The sequence below is a fragment of the Ambystoma mexicanum genome, chromosome 1q (genome assembly GCF_040938575.1).
Source record: "Ambystoma mexicanum isolate Mex_15411 chromosome 1q, UKY_AmexF1_1, whole genome shotgun sequence".
Classification (NCBI taxonomy): domain Eukaryota; kingdom Metazoa; phylum Chordata; class Amphibia; order Caudata; family Ambystomatidae; genus Ambystoma; species Ambystoma mexicanum.
Window position 1 is genome coordinate 511,180,497 of NC_090922.1, and position 20,254 is coordinate 511,200,750.

General features: G+C 53.2%; 1 protein-coding gene across 2 annotated transcripts in view; it reads right to left on the reverse strand.

Moving 5' to 3' along the window:
- CADM4 (cell adhesion molecule 4) overlaps positions 1–18,913 on the reverse strand; it is a 1,490,292-nt gene extending 1,471,379 nt beyond the window's left edge. Inside the window, exon 1 of one of the 2 annotated variants that reach the window (XM_069640887.1) lies at positions 18,457–18,913. In XM_069640887.1, coding sequence (XP_069496988.1) covers positions 18,457–18,538 — 82 coding nt within the window. In that variant the 5' untranslated portion in view covers positions 18,539–18,913. The remainder of the gene's footprint in view (positions 1–18,456) is intronic. The other variant, XM_069640888.1, reaches the window with a different exon arrangement.
- Positions 18,914–20,254: the final 1,341 nt, after the last annotated feature.

A 20,254-nucleotide genomic window follows, 5' to 3' on the forward strand; every position in this document is an offset into this window, starting at 1 on the left:
TTCTTGCTTTCTCTAACTTAATCCTTCAAAATATGAACCCCCCCCCCACTCCCCGGTGTCTTCTTCTTCCATTTTATCTGCCCGCGCTTCAGCTTCCTGCTGGGTACCAATCTCGCCGCAATCTACGCCTTGGCTTTGACTTTTCTTTTTCATTACAGTCTGCCCTAGTTCAGTCTTCCGTGTTGTTCCTTGTGTGTGGGTCTTCCTAGCTGGGTGTGGTTTCAGCTTGGTAATGTTGTGTCCTGGGCTGTAAGAATTTTGCCTGGTCTTCGTGTCTCCCTATCGGGCTCAATTAGGTTGACTTCCTGGAAAATTGAGATTTGACCATCACTTCCTTTGTTTTGGGGTGTAAATGTGTTCATGCTTTGGTTTCCTTCTACCTTGGGTTTCTTAAGGATTTAACTTTTTATTTTACATGAATAATCCAATAAACACATAGCCAATCAATACAATATAAATAAGCAACGTATCACAACCAATTTAAAAATAACCAACAGCGTATTAAAAATAGAACCGGTTGAAGAAGAAGAGAGAAAAAAAGGAAAGGAAAGAGAGAGGAAGAAAGAGAGCAAATGTGTTTCTTGTCGCCCATCAAGTGTTATTCGTTTGGCTCGTTTTCGCCAGTTTCAACTCTTAGTTCTCAAATTATGCAATTCTCTTTTGGATATTTGCTCCGGCTTGAATTTAAATCAATGTAAGAAACAGCTTGAATCTAATGTTATGCATACTGCTTTTTTCACAGGATGTGCTTTGATTTGAGGCTTTCTGTCATGAGTTCTTTTATGTAGCACGCTTTAACTGCTGCTCTACTCTTTCATTTCCTTTGTACAGGCCTTTGGATAATAGCGCCAAGAAATGTCGACACGCAAGAGGGACCATGGCGGTCCAGAGCACCCATGAAGGCTCGTATAGGACAAGAGGCTCAGGACTGAAACAAAATGCTGGTGTGAGCCAGTTTTTTGGGTCAAAGTGGGACACTTTTTTGGCCAATGTGGACCAGTTTGATGAGCTACTTCACTGTGCGGCTAATAGTTTTGACCAGTGTTGCTGAATAAATATTCTTAAAAATGTACAATTTGCATCACATTGTATCTAAAACCTCCCTCTTGGATACTATATAAACAGCGTCACAAAAGGAATGAATTCCGATTTGCACCTGTGGGCGTTGGTGCCTGACACAATGTTATGCCCCAGTCCGACCCTGCACCCATGCCGAAGTCAGCATGGTCGTGAGATGCAGAGTGGGAATGAAAGGTCAGCCTGCGAAGCCACCCTGAAGGCCACGGAAGGGGGAACATGGCAGATGCGGGCGCCTCAGTCGATGTAAAGGGCTTGGCCACTGTGGTGCAAGGCATTCAGTAGTCCCGCCCCCAGGGGCACGAGTGCCGCCCCCGTCAGATCCAGCACCAGGCTCGGGCTCGCAGGGCTCCTTCGAATCTGTGGCTTCCGTGTCTGAGCCTCCTTCCGCTGGGTCCACGCGCCAAGCGCTGACGGCGCCACTAGGCCGCAAATAAAAGCAACGAATGCGCGTGCCGTCACCCCGCCGCAGTCTCTCTGAATTGCCACTGCTCCCTAAATGCAATATGCAAATGATCCCGCCAAGACTGCGCAGGACAGCAGATCCAGGGCGTCCATAAAAACAAAAAAAACTCGACCCAAAGCAAACAAATGAAAGAAACAAACAGCTCGAACGCGTGCCTCGCTATCGGAGGCATTCTGATTAAAATAACATGACCCCGAGAGGCGCATCTTCGCACAGCCCCAACACCCCTCCTCGTGTGGAAGAAAATGACTCCGATACGGGCATCGTCGCCAGTGCCCGTGCCTTTCCCCGGGGAAATCTCTGCTGCCGCAAGAAGCGTCCCCTGATAAGAGCGGGGCTCCGACTCCAGCACCTGCCTCCCTATGCGAGTGATCCCTGCGATGGGCGGATATGCCCCAGCGGGCCCCTCCCTACGGAAGTAATCCCTGCGATGGGCGGATATGCCCGAGCGGGCCCCTCCCTATGCAAGTAATCCCTGCCCCAGCGGCCCCTCCCTATGCAAGTGATCCCTGCGATGGGCAGATATGCCCCAGCGGGCCCCTCCCTATGCAAGTAATCCCTGCGATGGGCAGATATGCCCTAGCGGCCCCTCCCTATGCGAGTAATCCCTGCGATGGGTGGATATGCCCCAGCGGGCCCCTCCCTATGCGAGTGATCCCTGCGATGGGCGGATATGCCCCAGCGGGCCCCTCTCTATGCAAGTAATCCCTGCCCCAGCGGGCCCCTCCCTATGCAAGTAATCCCTGCGATGAGCGGATATGCCCCAGCGGGCCCCTCCCTATGCAAGTAATCCCTGCGATGGGCAGATATGCCCCAGCGGGCCCCTCCCTATGCGAGTAATCCCTGCGATAGGCGGATATGTGCACAGCGGGCCCCTCCCTATGCAAGTAATCCCTGTGTTGGTCGAATGTGCCCCAGTGGGCCCCTACCAATGCGAGTAATCCCTGCGATATGCGGATATGCCCCAGCGGGCCCCTACATATGCAAGTAATCCCTGCGATGGGAGGATATGCCCCAGCGGGCCCCTACCTATACAAGTAATCCCTGCAATGGGCGGATATGCCCCAGTAGGCCCCTACCTATGCAACTAATCCCTGCGATGGGCAGATATGCCCCGGCAGGTCCCTTCCTATGCAAGTAATCCCTGCGATGGGCGGATATGCCCCAGCAGGTCCCTACCTATGCAAGTAATCCCTGCGATGCACGGATATGCCCCAGCGTGCCCGTCCTTATGCAAGTAATCCCTGCGGTGCGCGGATATGCCCCAGTGTGCCCTCCCTATGCAAGTAATCCCTGCGATGCGCAGATAATGCGAGTAATCCCTGCGATAGGCGGATATGCCCCAGTGGGCATTCCCTATGCCAGTAATCCCTGCGATGGGTGGATATGACCAGGGGGCCCGTCCCTATGGAGTAATCCCTGCGATGGGCGGATATGCCCCAGCGGGCCCCTCCCTATACGAGTAATCCCTGCGATGCATGGATATGCCCCAACGGGCCCCTCTATATGCGAGTAATCCCTGTGATGAGCGGATATGCCCCAACTGGACCCTACCTATACAAGTAATCCTTGCGATGGGCGGATATGCCCCAGCGGGCCCCTCCCTATGCGGGTAATCCCTGCGGTGGGCAGATAAGCCCCAGCGGGCCCCTCCCTATGCGAGTAATCCCTGCGATGGCCGGATATGCGCACGGTGGGCCCCTCCATATGCAAGTAATCCCTGCGATGAGCGGATATGCCCCAGCGGGCCCCTCCCTATGCAAGTAATCCCTGCGATGGGCAGATATGCCCCAGCGGGCCCCTCCCTATGCGAGTAATCCCTGCGATAGGCGGATATGTGCACAGTGGGCCCCTCCCTATGCAAGTAATCCCTGTGATGGTCGAATGTGCCCCAGTGGGCCCCTACCAATGCGAGTAATCCCTGCGATACACGGATATGCCCCAGCGGGCCCCTACATATGCAAGTAATCCCTGCGATGGGAGGATATGCCCCAGCGGGCCCCTACCTATACAAGTAATCCCTGCAATGGGCGGATATGACCCAGTGGGCCCTTACCTATGCAACTAATCCCTGCGATGGGCAGATATGCCCCAGCAGGTCCCTACCTATGCAAGTAATCCCTGCGAGGCACGGATATGCCCCAGCGTGCCCGTCCTTATGCAAGTAATCCCTGCGGTGCGCGGATATGCCCCAGCGTGCCCTCCCTATGCAAGTAATCCATGCGATGCGCAGATATGCCCCAACGGGCATTCCCTATGCGAGTAATCCCTGCAATGGGTGGATATGACCCAGTGGGCCCCTCCCTATGTTAGTAATCCCTGTGATGGGCGGATATGCCCCAGCGGGCATTCCCTATGGAGTAATCCCTGCGATGGGCGGATATGCCCCAGCGGGCCCCTCCCTATACGAGTAATCCCTGCGATGCGTGGATATGCCCCAGCGGGCCCCTCTATATGCGAGTAATTCCTGTGATGAGCGGATATGCCCCAACTGGACCCTACCTATACAAGTAATCCTTGCGGTGGGCGGATATGCCCCAGCGGGCCCCTCCCTATGCGAGTAATCCCTGCGATGGGCGGATATGCACCAGCGAGCCCCTACCTATGCAACTAATCCCTGCGATGGGCAGATATGCCCGAGCAGGTCCCTACCTATGCAAGTAATCCCTGCGATGGGCGGATATGCCCCAGCAGGTTCCTACCTATGCAAGTAATCCCTGCGATGCACGGATATGCCCCAGCGTGCCCGTCCTTATGCAAGTAATCCCTGCGGTGCGCGGATATGCCCCAGCATGCCCGTCCTTATGCAAGTAATCCCTGCGGTGCGCGGATATGCCCCAGCATGCCCTCCCTATGCAAGTAATCCCTGCGATGCGGGGATATGCCCCAGCGGGCATTCCCTATGCGAGTAATCCCTGCGATGGGCGGATATGCCCCAGCGGGCCCCTCCCTATGCTAGTAATCCCTGTGATGGGTGGATATGCCCCAGCGGGCATTCCCTATGCCAGTAATCCCTGCGATGGGTGGATATGACCCAGCGGGCCCGTCCCTATGGAGTAATCCCTGCGATGGGCGGATATGCCCCAGCGGGCCCCTCCCTATACGAGTAATCCCTGTGATCTCAGCCTACAAAAATGTGTGGGGCCATTCCGCACACATTTTCCCTGCTCACTGCATGACTAAACCATAGTCACGTGTACTCTAGGAGGACACAGCCTACAGGCGCCGTCCGCCCCTGTCATGTTCAGCTGGCATGTGACAGCCATGGGCACATCAAATTCATCCAAGGGGGAAGGAGACAACTTCCTCCAGCCATGGACAGCCTAATTAAAATATCACAAAGCTCTATGGATCTGCCTCCCTATTGTCTAATCTGCTGGTGGCAGCGCATACTAATACGAGTTAATTGAAACAGGCCTGTAACAAGCTTGGTCACAGAATGGACAAAAGGAAGGCAGGCTAACACCTCTTTGATATGCAATGTGCCAACTTGAAGCTAGTTCCCACCCATCTGTATGAAGGACAGTGAATGGCATGTCTGGGTCCACTATTTACCGTCAGCAACCCCTGCAGAGAGGACCCCTTTGGGAGGGCAGAAGTATGTGATTTAAGGAAGACAGGAAGTCTGCTCTCATCACAAACTTCAAGCGAGACTTGCGCTTTGATCAAGAGTCACAGGGGGCTAGAGACACTTTGATCTACAACAGACAAGAAGATGGGTGGGATTTAGGAGTACATGTTGCCACTCCTTACCTTTCCTAAGCACTCTGGTCCTGACCTCACGCATAACAGAAGATTGTTGGTAGGGACCCATGATTGGTTCCTTAAGGTAGGCTTAGCCTGCACCAATCACTGCAGTCCATTTGGCTTTAAAAGAGGGCAGAGCCCGTCGCTTAGCAGATCATCTAACAAATTTGAAAGGGGTAAAATGAAGGACTCATTTGGACCCTGGCTGAAGGCACAGTCTGCCTTACATCTTCTGCCACTGAAGGAAGCCCAGGATTTCCAAGAGGGAAGCAAGATCCCTCCCCTAAACATCTCCCAGGGAACAGAGGGAGATACCAGACTCAGAGGACCCATCCACAGCTCCAGAACCGGTACACAGCCAGAAAACAGCGTGCCCTGCTAGGTTCTGCCAGCAAGCTTCCTAGGTGGGAAGTGCCAGAGAGTCTCTGAACAAAGGACAGGGCTATTGCCTGCAAACACTCTCTCAGCTTTGGGCCATCCGCCTTAAAGGACAACACAAGCCCTGCAAAGAAGCTAGGAGGAGTGCCACAATAAGCATCAACTAGCGTCCATTTGAGGCAGTGAGCCCTCGAACCGCGACAGGCTGCACCACTGGCTGTTGTCATGCTGAAGTCACTCAAGCTATCCGATACGTCTCGACCAGCGTTCCAGATTCGCCAACCAGCACAGAGACAATTCTTGACCCGGAGCTGCCGTGTAGGCCAGCCTGTAGCCGTCCGTCCAGCCTCGCTTGAGAAACTGCCTACCGCCTGATACCCGCAGCTGTCTCCCATCTTAAACTCTGTCACAGGACCTGCAAAGAGTCCTGGAATGGACTTGACGCTGTTGAGCATCAAGATCATCTTAAGCACCAGGTACATTGTGGTTCTGTCCCCCTGGTCCTCCTCCGAAGGCCCATAGTGACATTTGGGATCCCTTGCTCCCTTGAGCAGTTAAGACTGATTGCTTTACTGACTACCCTCCTGTCAGTATTCAGAGTGCTTCCTTTTCCTTTGTGAAACTGTGTGTCCTCTGTGTTCCTTTACAGGGTGTGTTGTATTTTGTAGTGTGCTAGAACTGTCTGTTGTAATAATAATAAAGTAGATATTTGTATACAACCTTAACTGGACAGTCCCTTTTATCATTGGGTAATAATTGCAACTAACGATCCACGACCTTGCGGAGATAAGCCCACTGTTCCATCGACATTACCAAAATTGGACAAGGAGGTTTGTAATTGACTTGTGTTCCAATCTGTTCGGATCCCTTCTGGTGTACTAGAGATGTGGGGCTGATTGATGGTTTAGAATCCGATATTCATCCCTGGACCAATTGGGCCCTGGAGGTTGACCCGTCACAGAAGTACGGGCTGTGATACACAGTCCCCTCCAGTGCAAGCATCCTTCCGCAGTCCTAAGTGTTCCCCTCTGTGTAAAGGGACCTCCATCCTTTCACAGCCACAGAGTGGCCCCCCCACTTAGAAGTACAGCCTGCGATGGGCAGTTCGCTCTAATGCAAGCATCCTTCCATAGTCCTAGGTGTTGCCCCCCTGTGTAAAGGGACCTCCACCCTTCCACAGCCCCAGCACGGCCCTCCGCTTAGAAGGGCTGGTATAGGCAGTTCTCTCTAAGGTGTGCTCTGCAGGGCGGCCGTGCCAGGGGAAGAGTGACCAATCCTGACACATATTTTTTGGATGCCATTCCAGCCACATTTTATTACACGTCAAAAAGTAATCAAACAACCAAAATGCACACTCTGCAATGATGATAACGAAATTCAACATCTTTATACTGACAAGTGGTCCAGGTCCCCCAGGCAGAGCATGGTGGTGAGGCCCTGTCCCCTCGCCATCATGCCCTTTTCAGGGTGGGGGGTGGGCGATACCAGGGGGCAACCCCTTCATCACTGGCACAAACTGCCCCCTGATCGTGCCCTCCCCAACCCTTCCGGGCCAGGATCCCCCAGTGGCTGTACAGCCATTTATGAATGGGGCACACTCTGTCCTCCCTCAGCACTATTCCAGCTCTGGAGTCCCCCGGAGGGGGATCTCAGTGTCCACATGGTCCCCCCCCACCTGCCAACAAACCCTCCCTTCCTGAACGCTGAAATTCAGGCTGGGGGGGATGGAAACAAAGCGAGGCCAGCGGGCGCGATGGTACGGGTCAGGGGCAGGAGCTTGCTGGTGCAAATCTCCAGGAAGGTGAGTCCGAGAACCGTGCCCTCCTCACCCTCTGGCACCCTTTTATGAGGGTTTTTTCATGCTGCCGCATCCCCCCGCACCCCATCGCCGAGCCCAGGACAGCAAAGCCGTCCTGCCCCTTGCTGATATGATAATGATATGATAGTTTATTTATATAGCGCCTATACACCATCTGTTTCAAAGCGCTTCAAGGCAAGGGAGGGAACAAGGGAAAATACAATGACATTCCTACAGGCCATGAACAGTAAGGATGTGAAGTTAACTATCGCACTCGGCCTGACGACATTTCAGATAGTGCTGGGGGGGTACTAATTTATTCCAGCATCCACAGGCCCACTCCAGCCCCTGGCAGCCCCCCAGTGCGCCCATCCCGGCATCCCCGCAATGGGCGGGTTCTTTGTCTTTGCAAGCATCCTTCCACAGTTCTAGAGGCGCCTCTGGCCTTCCACAGCACCCGAGCAGCACTTCCCTTAGAAGGGATGGCATAGGCTCTACCCTCTAACGCAAGCATCCTTCCACCATCCTAGTCTCATCCTTCCACACCCCCACAGTACCCCCCTCTATATGGAAGCGTATTGCACAATAAGAAACTGCCCCGGTGCAGAGCCCCTAGAAGCGGCGCATGTCCTGTCATGCGGGCATCAAACTTCAGACAGCGCGTCGCCCCCTCCCTGCAGAATTCATGAAATGTGAACAGATATGCAGTAATTCTTTTGACAGCCACGCACTGTGCAATTATACCAGTCCAGCTTCCGCGGTGCCCAGTGCTGCCCTGTGCACATTCCGCGCGAGCTGTGCCGGGCAGCCGAGCTATGAAGCAGTCATTGTCTGCCAGGCTGAGGCAGGGGGGTCGGGGGCGGCGTTGAGGGTCAGGGTTAATATTCAGTGCGTGTGCCACTGCAAAATGGCCACCCACCCATTCCTTTAGCGCAATGCAAACATTCCTATAGCAGGCCCGCGTCCTCACTTCTGGGCAATGGCTCCCCGCCAACCAGGCCACTTTCGAGTCTGGAGGCGAACAATTGTCACTCGTGTGCCAAGACTAGCACCTCTGCTGATGGAATTCGGAGGGCAGGCCCACTGTTCTGATGGTGCTGATCTACCCTAGGTCACAAACTCCTGGTGTGTGTTACCTAGGGGGACCCATTTTCACGCTGCACAAGCGCCAGTACATGTAGCCAGTAGAGTGGGAGATTAGGTTGGGGGTTATAGGGAAGAGAGAGTGGAATAGGTCTTACATTCTTGACCAACATATTGGGGCAGGACCATTTCTGGGAGGAGAAAGCGGTCGAAAAAAAGAAAGTTATACCTCTAAAACTTTGGGGTAGTTGGGTTGACTGTCATGGGGATGGGGGGGGGGATTATACAAAGTGGGCTTGGTGAAGAGGGCTACTCCATGCAGGACTCCAGCGATTGGCTGGCTGTCTGCGAGATGAGGTTACTGGTGGTTACATCAGGAAAGTCCATTACAGAGGAACTTTAGGCAACAACGTGCAGGGGGAGGCCTCCAGTGTGGGTGTCCTCAGCGAGGTGTAGCTTGTGGCTCTGGGCACAGCAAGCTCAGTACCCACATCAGGAAAAACTGTCTCCACATATAGGATGGGCAGTGGGTGGTGCGGGTGGTACCTGAGATATGGGATCAGCAGGGGGTTTGTACTTCTCAGCTTGGAGCTCTGTTGAGTGTTTGTACCTTTTGATTGGTTAATAGAAGGGGTAGGAAGTAGGGCTTGGCTGGTTCAGGAGCAGGTAGGTGAGCCTAGGAGCTGAAGGGTACGAATGGAAGGGCAGAAAGACCCAGAGGGATTTGAAAGTGGACTGAATGATGGAGATGAAGACGTTTGACCATCAGGTGCAGGACATAAAGCTGCCTTTGACCTTGAAAGGGAAGAAGTTGATAGGTCAAATAAGAGGATTTGTTTTCTGGGAGGAGGTGGGCTCCCAAGAAGAGGGACCAAGGATGGTGTGTACACTTGTTTGCAAAGTTAAATTGCCTAAATTAAAACCACAATTTTCCCCTTAACCAAAAGTGTGTGTGGCTCAGGACGTCATTTGGGGGTCGCCGGGGGTCGCAACTGCGACCCATGTGGTGTCCCTTGCTACACCTGTGGTCTCTCTTGTTACTCCTAAAAAAAGATGTTCTTTATTTTTTTTAATGTAAGCTCCTGGTCTGGCTGTGGCCAGTGCCATGTGGATATTTGTTTCTCGAGTGGCTGGCTTTCTTGTTCAGGCCTCTTAAAAAAAAAAAAGCAGGGGGCTGCACCAGTGTAACACTTTGAGTACTGACCCTAAATAACAATTAATAGGACTAACAAATAGTGTGTCGATCTGGCATTCTATACAATAATTGCTAGACCCATTAAAGGTTTATTTCAGGTACACTTCAAGGGGTGAGTCCCGGATTTAGTCTGTTCTTTAACACCTCAACTCAGCCTTTCATCCTTCTGAGGTCGATAAATGAGTACCAACACAGGTTGGGTGATATTGTATGTATATTTGTTCTATTTAAAGCGCTTAAGCATAAGTGCTTTATAATAACACATCATTATCATTTGGCCTAGGATGTCTTCTTCCATTCACAGTAATTTGGTAATATGGGCCTATACACACTGTTATTAACGATACATATGGTAATCCATTCCTGTATGAAATGTATATCACATTATAGTGATATCATAACCATATTTTTCGTTGTGTGCGCAAGAACAATGCTATGTGATGCCCCTTCCTGTTTTTATCAAGGGGCGGAAGGTCACGTTCCTTCGCTTCCTGTAATGTTACTTCGGGGTTGGGTCAAATTACATCACTTCCTGTGATGTCTTCAGAGGTCAAAGGTTGCGTGTCACTTCCACTGCCCCTGCCGTTTTGGTGAAATGACGTCCCTGGTGTGGCTTGCACGCCAATGCAACATTTGGTATGGCCAACCAGACGTTGCTTGTAATGGAACTAATCACTGCGCGAAAAGTGGGAGAAGACATCACCAACATTTCACAGGTATTATCTGCAGAAACGCTTGCACACTACCACTACCTTTCATACACTTGTGGGGTTGAAATACTTTCTAAGGCGCAACGTATTTGACAAACATTCTGTCAGCATTCTGCTATTTGGGCTAGTATCTGTTAACCCTTGTTTATAAGAACAAAAGGGCCTCCCATTGTTAGATGAGACACATGAAGAAAAGAAGTCGCATATGTGGCCTCTGATAGGCCGAGAATTCTGCCCAATCATCAAATGCGATGAGCAATCAAACCCTCCCTAACCTGAGCTTTACAGCAAGAACTGTGCCCGACGAGTCAAAGTGGCCCCTTAGGCACCACGTCCAATCGGCTGAATGAATGGATTAGTGGAAGAAGCAGTGCTCTGAAAGTGTGGACCAAGGAACCTTTACTGGCGTTATATTGTGGTATTGCGAATAACACTGCACATCACTGCCATGTTGATGGTCTCCAGGTGCTCTCGTCAATCAGAAAGACAAAGAGGTCGAGAGGGCTGGTTAGTGGAGAAGAGAAAAAAGACAGTGTGCTGTCCTTAGCTGTTGGTGCGTGTAGAACCAGGCGCATACCGTTCTTTCTTCGATGGCTATTTTTTCAATGGGTTTTTTAGCAAAAATTTTTGCTGAAAACCCCATCAAAAAATATTGGGGGGTTGGTTGGGAAGGGGCATATAAAGGGTTGGGGGGTGGGTTTGACAATATATTTTTTTTAAAACAATAGCAGAAGGGGACTTTGGGGGGAACCCCTCCAAAAATAAAAACATACATTTTTCGATGTTTTTTTTCAGCAAAAAAAATGTTTGGAAAAAGACCTGTCGAAAAAATAGCCATTGTCGAAAGAACATAGACCCGAACCAAGAGCATGCGGCGCCTTTGCTTACTGGGTGGTTGCTTGTGTGTGCACCAGAGGCGCTTGGTTTCCAGATAGGAGGCCTCCAATGCAGGATTTGCCAGGGGGGTTAGGTCAGCTGGTGCGTTTGCGAGTGGATTCAAGGGATGTAGACTTTTGGCGTGTTTAGGCCAAGAGGGAGGGTTTTCTCTAGCCCTTTGAGTTGGCGTGTTGCTTAACATGTGGAAAACGCGGGTGGTTGAGTGTGAAGCTGTCAGTGGGTTTGTTAGGGATAGAAAGATGTGAAACACAGCAGGGGTCAATATGTAGCAATGCCATACCTTTTGGGGTGCCTATATGTGAATAGTAGAACGTATAATGCAGCATAGCAGAGTGCGCCTTCCTAGGAATACCTGGGGGTGATACAATGTGTTGAACAATGCAAGCCACTTTGTTAGGGGTACTTAGATGTGAACATTATAAAGCACAATGTTATGGAAGGAGAGAGAACCTTGTCCTTTGTGTGTTGTTTTGTGAAGTGAGTTCTAGAGCACGAATCCGGCTGGGGGGGTAGATGCATGTGGCCTTGACAGAAAAAGCGGACTAAATGACCTTCATAGAGCCGGATGGCAGCAGATTAGGTGGAATGTGGGGGTGCATTTGTCAATCAGCCCTGGAAATGGGGGAAGCGTGCTGAGGTTCCAGCTGAAAGGTGGAGCCGTAGGCGGAAGGGGGCGTGCGGGTAGGCTTGTAGGCATGGCAGCCAAGTGTAAACAAACTATAAAATGACACGTGTATACTGATGCCAGGAACCATACCCATCCCTCACTAGACTGTACTGGCCGCGCATACATCGTTATAGTAACATGTTAAGCAAAAGGAGTATGAGAGTAACTTTGGTTTACACGCCCTGAATGGAAGCCTACAATTACCAGCATGCAAAGCAATTTCAGACTGATAAAAATCGAATCTGGTTTTATCTTTGGTAGCAAGACCGAAAGAAACACAGTGAAAAAAAAACATTAAGATCACCTGAATGGAGTCATTCTTTTGTGCAGTGTGCAGTTTTAAGAACCGCTCCCATTTCCAGTCACTCACTGTCCTCTCTTGAGAGAAAATAACTGGAAAATTCTGGGCAATGCAGGAGTTTAAATTAAACGGGGTAAAATCTTAGGGGTCACAGCATTGTGTTCTGAACCCCAACCTCGGGGGTCACCTGAGTAACGACAGGTGTAGCCTGGACAACTTTGTGATGTGGACAACTCGCACAAAGACGGGGTGCGCTGGTGAACTGCAAAAGGATTAAGGGGGCCCTCGTAGCCATGAAACCTGAGCTAAAAGGCAGTCAAAAGTTGGAGCTTTTCTGCACAGGCTTTTCAGAAATCTTGGCACCCAGCTAACAGGGGCCTGGGACTGGAGCAGCGGCCCTGCATACAAATGCGGGGCCTTTCTGTGGCCGCACAAAGGCGCTCTGCCCAAGCAAGCGACCAAGGCACACACTGGGGGCTGTTTAGAGAGCCATCCCGCTCAACAAAGGGCGACGCTGCGCGCCCACCCGGGGGCGGGGCAAGCGCACAGAGCCGGCATTAAGAGCCCAGCTTGACATTGGAGACTAGGGAAGAAGGGGGATATGAACAGGTACAGGCTGGCCTACAGGACAACGGCCAGAGGACTGGCCTAGCATGCGAGCATGGACCAGAGGTGTCAGTTCCCTTCGGCAAACCGTTTGACCTTCGACAAAAAGCGCTTTTGGATCTCCGTCCTCAGTTTCAAATGCGGAGCGCTATTAAGGTGCGGCTGGACAGGAAAGCTAGCATGCAAAGCATTTACTGCAGGCCCCCCCCACCCCCACACCCCGAAGTCTCGAAAAAGGCTCTATAGCTGGGACAGGTGCCCTCCCCACCCGCCCGCCCCCCAATCTGGAAAGAGGTTCTATCGCTAGGTCTCCTTAAACGAATCGCACAAAAATACATTCTGTGCCAAAACAGGTGAAGCCAAGACCTCACCAGATCCAACAATAGTCAGCCTACAGGTGGCTAATGATTTTAAATAAAAGGAGCGGCGCACAAAAACGCGAAGATGGATTTTGATGTTCTAGGTGTAATAGTATTCCATTCATTGCAGCATACTCAAGTAGGTCGCTGTATCTACGCAGGGGCGTTTCATTTAACAGAAGGTGTGCATTTAAAGGCATCACTAAGGACTTCCGCCCCACCCTAGGGTGGCGCGTGACGTGTGTATGTCTACGCTAATGACAAGGGACAGATCTGTGGTGGCTAGGTTCCTAAGGCACGCGGTGTGCCCACGTGGCCTTGCCTGCGATATTGTTCACTTCCATAAATAAGCGTCTATGTTTTGGTTCCAAATAAAAGGCCACCACGTCAAGGCACATGTGAATGAGCTGCGATGCGTGGCCTGGGGGCTCGGGTCCCCGTTCTCCTCGCCAAGACAGCTCCCCGGGGGACACACTGTGACGGGGCGAGGGCCGCGACTAGAGACACCCCCTCCCTCCCCCCTCCCATGACCTACTATCTGGAATGGCTGCAAACATTGATTAAAAAAGGGAATCTAATTACGCAAGCGGGGAGCCCTGCTGCCTCAGATAAGCCACGGACGGCCAGCCCCACGCGCAGTGCGTGCGTGTGCGCGCGCGTGCGTGCGTGGTGAAAATATCTGCACTCTTGAGCGCGGGCCGGCCTCAACAGCAGCCTGGAAGGCGCGTGAGGCTGCCTTTCAAACGCCCTTCCTCCGTGTCCGCGTGTGGTGGGTGGGGGAGGCAGCGTGCACGTGTAGGGCTCACTTCCTTTATACGGCGTCCTAGCACCAACCCAAACGCCCTCTTACACATGAGATGACAGGCCTATCCTCCGAGGGAAGAAAGTTCGTGGAAGTGCCCCCCCCCCCCTCTACTTCTACGCGAAGGGGGGCGACGAACGCGATGTGCAGTGTCAGGGTGGTCCCGGCCCATATTTCGGGACTCCAATACGGCTCTCCTCGCGCGTGCAGGAAACAGGCAGTGGGTCGGGGTGGGGGTGATCGCCATGAAGGCAGGGTCGGACTGGGGCCTACAATTGTCTCGGGCACCGATGAAAAAGTGACCCACGGTTGCAAATGGAAAATCAGTCGTTTTGTGACAGATTGATTAATACGCGGGGGGTGGGAGTGGTGGAAAAATGTGACACAAAATTGTGCATTTTAAAGAATATTCATTCAGTAACTTACACTGGACAAAACGACTAGCCACTTGGTGAAGTAACCTATCAAACTGTCCCACATGTGCTAAAAAAAGTAGGTCACTTTGAGCCAAGAAACTGGCCCGCGGTAGCATGTTGTGCTTTCGGTTTGGGCAGCGCCCTGCAGGCCAGTCCAAGCCTGCATGAAGGCAGTGCAGCCAAATTAGCCCTTGTGATCCAAGAGTTGACAGCAGCTGCCCCATCAGCTCACCAAACGCGTGTGCTGCCTGGGGCAAGCCACGTGGGGGGTACAGGTGCAAGTCCCGGTGGCTGCCAATGTGGCAAGCGCTTAGAAGCTGGCCAAACACCGGGGGCGTGGGTGGGCAACACATAGATGAATGCTGGATGGCGTTGGAATGTGGTGTAAACCCGTCCGGCTCTCGCTGGTGCCCTTGCCATGTGCGCGGGTGTGTGTTATTCCTGGTGCCCTGCGCAGGCTGGCGTGACGGATCTAAGGGACGCTTTTGGACGCGGTAGACAGAGCAGCGCGCAGACACGGTGGGGGAGTTTAGGAAAATTAGCCGCGCGCAGGGATTTCATTTCGAGAAAGAAATCCTCCAGTCCCCCGGGAGGCGGAATGTTAATGAACCCGAGCTAGGCCTGGCGACAGCGACAGCCGGGGCTTTGTTCCCCCTGCAGGAGCGGGGCACGGTCTCCTCGCCCACAACGGCCATAGTAAGCCCATGTGTTGGGAGGCATAAGGCACAGCTCCTGCATGCCCGCGGCCGCTTTGTGCTTCGCCATTCCCGGCTTGGGGGCATGGGCGGATCCGCTGGGAGTAGGCAAGGGAATCAAAGCCGGGCAGGGCGGGCACCGTGCGGGTACGGAGGGAGGATGAAAGGCGCACCTCGCAGTACAGTTGTGGGAGTCGTGTGCCTGCTCCAGGGCCCCGCCTGGCACACACCTTCCACTCACGGAACACGGCAGAGTCGGGTTGCAAAGAAAGGGGCGTGCCATGCGTTCAAACGGCAGCACACAGACAAGCACACCCGGAAAAGCAGGCTATACCTGTGAGGCGGGCGGTGTCTTCCAATGGCGCGGGCTTCTCACCAGGGCACCAAGGGGTATCCCCTTCACATCCCATAAATTCAGATGACCCTGGTGTAACCCCGGAGACCGCTGCCCACTGCCAGGGAGACTGCAGAGCTCCCCACTCGGGTTGCGGCCCCTGCGCCCGCGCACAGACCGCGCAGCAAAGCTCCCCCACGCACGTTAGGGGCACATGAGCACCCGCTGTTCTCCCCGTCTGCCCACCCGCTACAGCAGAGTAGGCCCTGTGTGTCCGCAACTCTCTTTGCTATTACGCCACAGTGACACTGTGTCGACATGTTTACTGCATGTGCGCTGGCGCTCTCTCATGGCACCCACGTCATGGACTAGTGACTCTTGCACCTTTGCTCTCACACTTAACATATACTGACGGCAGCTCTCCCTCCGCCTGAGCTGCCTTTGCCCTTCTGGTATCGTGGACTCCATGTGGACTCCAGCCAGGGGAGCCGGCTACTACGCATGTCCCTGTCCTGGTGCGCGGTCGCTAGTCCGGAACAGAAACCTATTCCGGCTTATTTGTTGACAAATCGCTCCCGATCGCATTGTGCGAATGACAAGATTCGCAACGCTGCACATCGGCGGTCGGATAGCGATGCACGCGACCTGCACACAGCGCCGCATTTCTTGTCTGCGTCGCACAGAGAGCATCGCCAGAATACCGCATGGAGACGGAGGCTGGAGCTGGGCCTCACGCGAGGATGAGGCGGGACGGTGGACTTGAGGCCCGATTGCGCAAGAGTTTGGGAAGGAGAGGACTGGAGGGTGAGGCGCAGGTGCACATGCTGAGGAAGGATTGGGGGTGGTTTGTGGCAGGACTGTGGATAGCTCGCCAGGGGAGGGGGGGAGGGGTAGCTTCGCGCGACGGTGACGTGTGAGCGTGGAACGGGTCTTGATGGAGAGGGGTTTAAGGAGGCTGTGGAGAGCTTTACGGGAGGATGAAGGTGGCTGTGGATGGAAAGAGCTCTATACCGGAGCATAAAGGGGCCCCGTGGAAGGTAACGATTCACGGGAGGATGAAGAGGACCGCGAAACGCCACAGCTTGCAGGCAGGATATTGGGGGACTGTGGAAAGAGCGAGTTTCTTGGGAGGATGAAGATGGGCTGTGGAAGGGGACAGCTTCACAGGAAGACGGCGAGGCCTGTGGAAAGAGACCTTCCCTTGAGGTTGAAAGAGGACTGTGGAGGGAGAGCTTCGTGAGAGAATGAAAGAGAGCTGTGGAATAAGGGACCTGGGGGGTGGGGGTGAAGGATTGCTGTGGAAGGAGAGCTTCACGGGGGAGGGAGTGTGAAGGAAACCCGTGGAAGTGTGGAAGAAGAGCTTCACAGGAAACTGAAGTGGAGCTGTCGCGAGCTTCAGCAGAGATTGATGGAGGCACGTGGGAAGTAAGATCTTAAGTTTGAAGGAGCGCTGTGGAAAGAGAGAGCTTCACGGAAAGATTAAAGATTGCGGAGAACTGTGGAAAGCTCCGCAGGAGTTTGAAGGAGGGGTGTGGAAAGCTTCAGTTAAGGTTGAAGGAGGGATTTGGAAGGAGAACGTTTAACGGGAGGATGAAGACGAGCTGTGGAAGGAGACATTTTCACTGAGTGGTGAAGAAAGGCTGTCAAGGGATAGAGCCGCACTCGACAGCGAAGAAGGGCTGTGGAGAGAAAGAGCTGCACTCGAAGAAGGAGGGCTGTGGAAGGAGAGAGCTTCACTCGGCGATGGAGGGCTATGGATTGTGGAAGGAGAGAGCTTCACTCAGTGATGGAGGGCCGTGGAAGGAGAGAGGTTCACTCGATGATGGGGAGGACTGTGGAAGAGAGAGCTTCACTCGGTGATGGAGGGCTGTGGAAGGAGAGAGCTGCACTCGATGATGGAGGGCTGTGGAAGGAGAGAGCTTCACTCGATGATGGAGGGCTGTGGATTTAGGAAGGAGAGAGCTTCACTCAGTGATGGAGGGCCGTGGAAGGAGAGAGGTTCACTCGATGATGGGGAGGACTGTGGAAGAGAGAGTTTCATTTGGTGATGGAGGGCTGTGGAAGGAGAGAGCTGCACTCGATGATGGAGGGCTGTGGAAGGAGAGAGCTTCACTCGATGATGGAGGGCTGTGGACGGAGAGAGCTTCACTCGATGATGGAGGGCCGTGGAAGGAGAGAGCTGCACTCGACGAAGAAGGGCTGTGGAGAGAAAGAGCTACACTCGAAGAAGGAGGGCTGTGGGAGTACAGAGCTTCACTCGGTGACGGAGGGCTGTGGAAGGAGAGAGCTTTACTCAGTGATGGAGGGGTGTGGAAGGAGAGAGCTTCACTCAGTGATGGAGGGCTGTGGAAGGAGAGAGCTTTACTCAGTGATGGAAGGCTGTGGAAGGAGAGAGCTTCACTCGATGATGGGGTGGGCTGTGGAAGGAGAGAGATGCGCTGGAGGATGAAAGAGGGCTGTGGAGAGAAAGAGCTGCACTCGATGATGGAGGGCTGTGGAAAGACAGAGTTGCACTCGGTGATGGGGAAGGGCTGTGGAAGGAGAGAGCTGCACTGGAGGATAAAGGAGAGCTGTGGAGGGAGAGAGCTTCACGTGCAGACGAAACTGTGTGATGAGAGAGCTTAACCTCAGGATGGAGCCGTCGTATGGAGGAGCGAAGCTTGACGCGAGGATGAAGCAGGGCTGTGGAGGGAGCGCGCTGTTCTGAAGGTCAGCAGAATCAGTGCACTGGGACGAGATGGTGGAGGGGGTGTGCATCCTCCCCGACATATTGCTATACTGGCGATGCACACGGAGCACAGACACATGGATCGCCCTCTAAGGCCATCCCCAGGACAATGACCGTCACGGCCATTCCCTGCTCGCCCCCCACCAGGCAGAAATACGAAATGCAATGGCTTTGCTGGGAGCAAAGGCTGGCCATACCTTGTCCAACGAGCAGCAGCAGCGTCCCCAGCAGCAGCGTCTGCACGATGCCACGAGCCTCCCTGCAGCAACCCGCAGCCATGGTGGTGGCGCCCGTGCCCTGCACCCGTCGTCTCCGCCGGAGCCTCTGTGCCGATCCCCTCTCCTCTGATGGAGGATCGCTCCTCTCCCGCTGCTCAGGCGTTGAGTCCTCTCCCCTTGGTTGCGCGCTCTGCCCTCCCGTCTCTCTGCGGGAGCCTCGATCTCTCTGGTGGTCCCCCCCCCTCTGTGCAGGAGGCTCGGTCCCCTCTGCTGACTCCCCCTCCTCTGAAGGCACCTCAGTCTCCTCTGCTGGCTCCCCTCCTCTGCAGGAACCTCAGTACCCTTTTCCACTGACGCCCCGATCCTCCTGTCTGTTGGTGCCACAGTCTTCTCCGATCTGCGGGGTCTGGCTGCGCTTCTCTCTGCCTCCCGCCCCCCTCCGCACCTGCACTCTCAGACCCCTCCCACTAATGCATTCCAAAGAGATGCACCCAGGAAGGGGGCGGTGCCAGCCAATGGCATGCCCAGCTGAGCCACTGATATGCAAAGGGGCGTGCACTGTTGACAGTCCCATGCGGGCCTGGGCGGGATCTAAAGGGGCTGTGACGCGGCCAGGTGTCACCAGGTGAGGTGTTCTCAGCTGGGCGGAAGTTCCTTTCACTTTTGAAAGCGGTGCTTCCTTTATGGCTTAATGGAACCGCAGCGTCCACCGTGCAGCGTCTCCGCGAACGGAGTACTCCGAACCCTTGGTATAGCATTACTTCAGACGGTAACTTGGTGGGTGTACCTGCAGATTACATGCACGGTAGTACTGTGGGTGGGTTTCCCTTGCTATAAGGTTCCGGCTCAGACCCTCAGCTCCGCACACCAAGGCGACGTTGACATCTTCACTCCATGTGCACAAAGAACGATATCCGTGGGAATTCGTTCATGTTTGGGATTGTTGGAAGTTGCCATGGTAGGCGCAGGGCGAGGGCGACGAGAGTCTTGACATTCTCGGGCTCAGCTTGTGACGAATCAACTTCGGGGGCACCTGTGGTCCAACGTCGAATATCGGTTTCTAAAACATCAATCAGCCCCACACCTCTAGTACACCAGAAGGGATCCGAACAGATTAAAATACAAGTAAATTATAAGACATCCTTGTCCAATATTGGTATCGTGTACAGAACAGCAGGCTTATCTCCGCAAAGGTGGTTGATCGTTGGCAACACAGTGAATAATACAATTATTAACCAATGATAAAAGGGACTGTCCAGTCAAGGTTGTATAAAAATATCTACTTTATTATTATTACAACAGACAGTTCCAGCACAATATAAATACAACCCCCACTGTAAAGGAACATAGAGGACAGACAGTTTCACAAAGGAACGAGATGCATTCTAGATACTGACAGGAGGGTAGGTGGTAAAGTAACAGTCTTATAGTTCAAGATTATTTGGTTTCAGCACCAAAGGGGCAAAGAGTCATAACTGTCTCTAGGGTCCTTTGAGAAGAACCAGGGGGGCAGAACCACAATGTACCTGGTGCTGAAGAAGCTCTTGGTGCTCGACAGTGTCAAGGCGGTTGTAAAGACTGGAGGGGGTTATCTGTACTCCTGCTCCCTATTTGGCAGAGTACAGGCACAGATGGCAGAATGCGGTGTCCCGTTTACCTAGACTCAGTTCTGGGTGAGGATCCCACCACCTAGGCAACCTGTAAATAAAGATATAACACAAGCCCAGTCCATATATCGTCTATTAGAGTCTTATCTCCTTCTATAAAAGTTCTACCG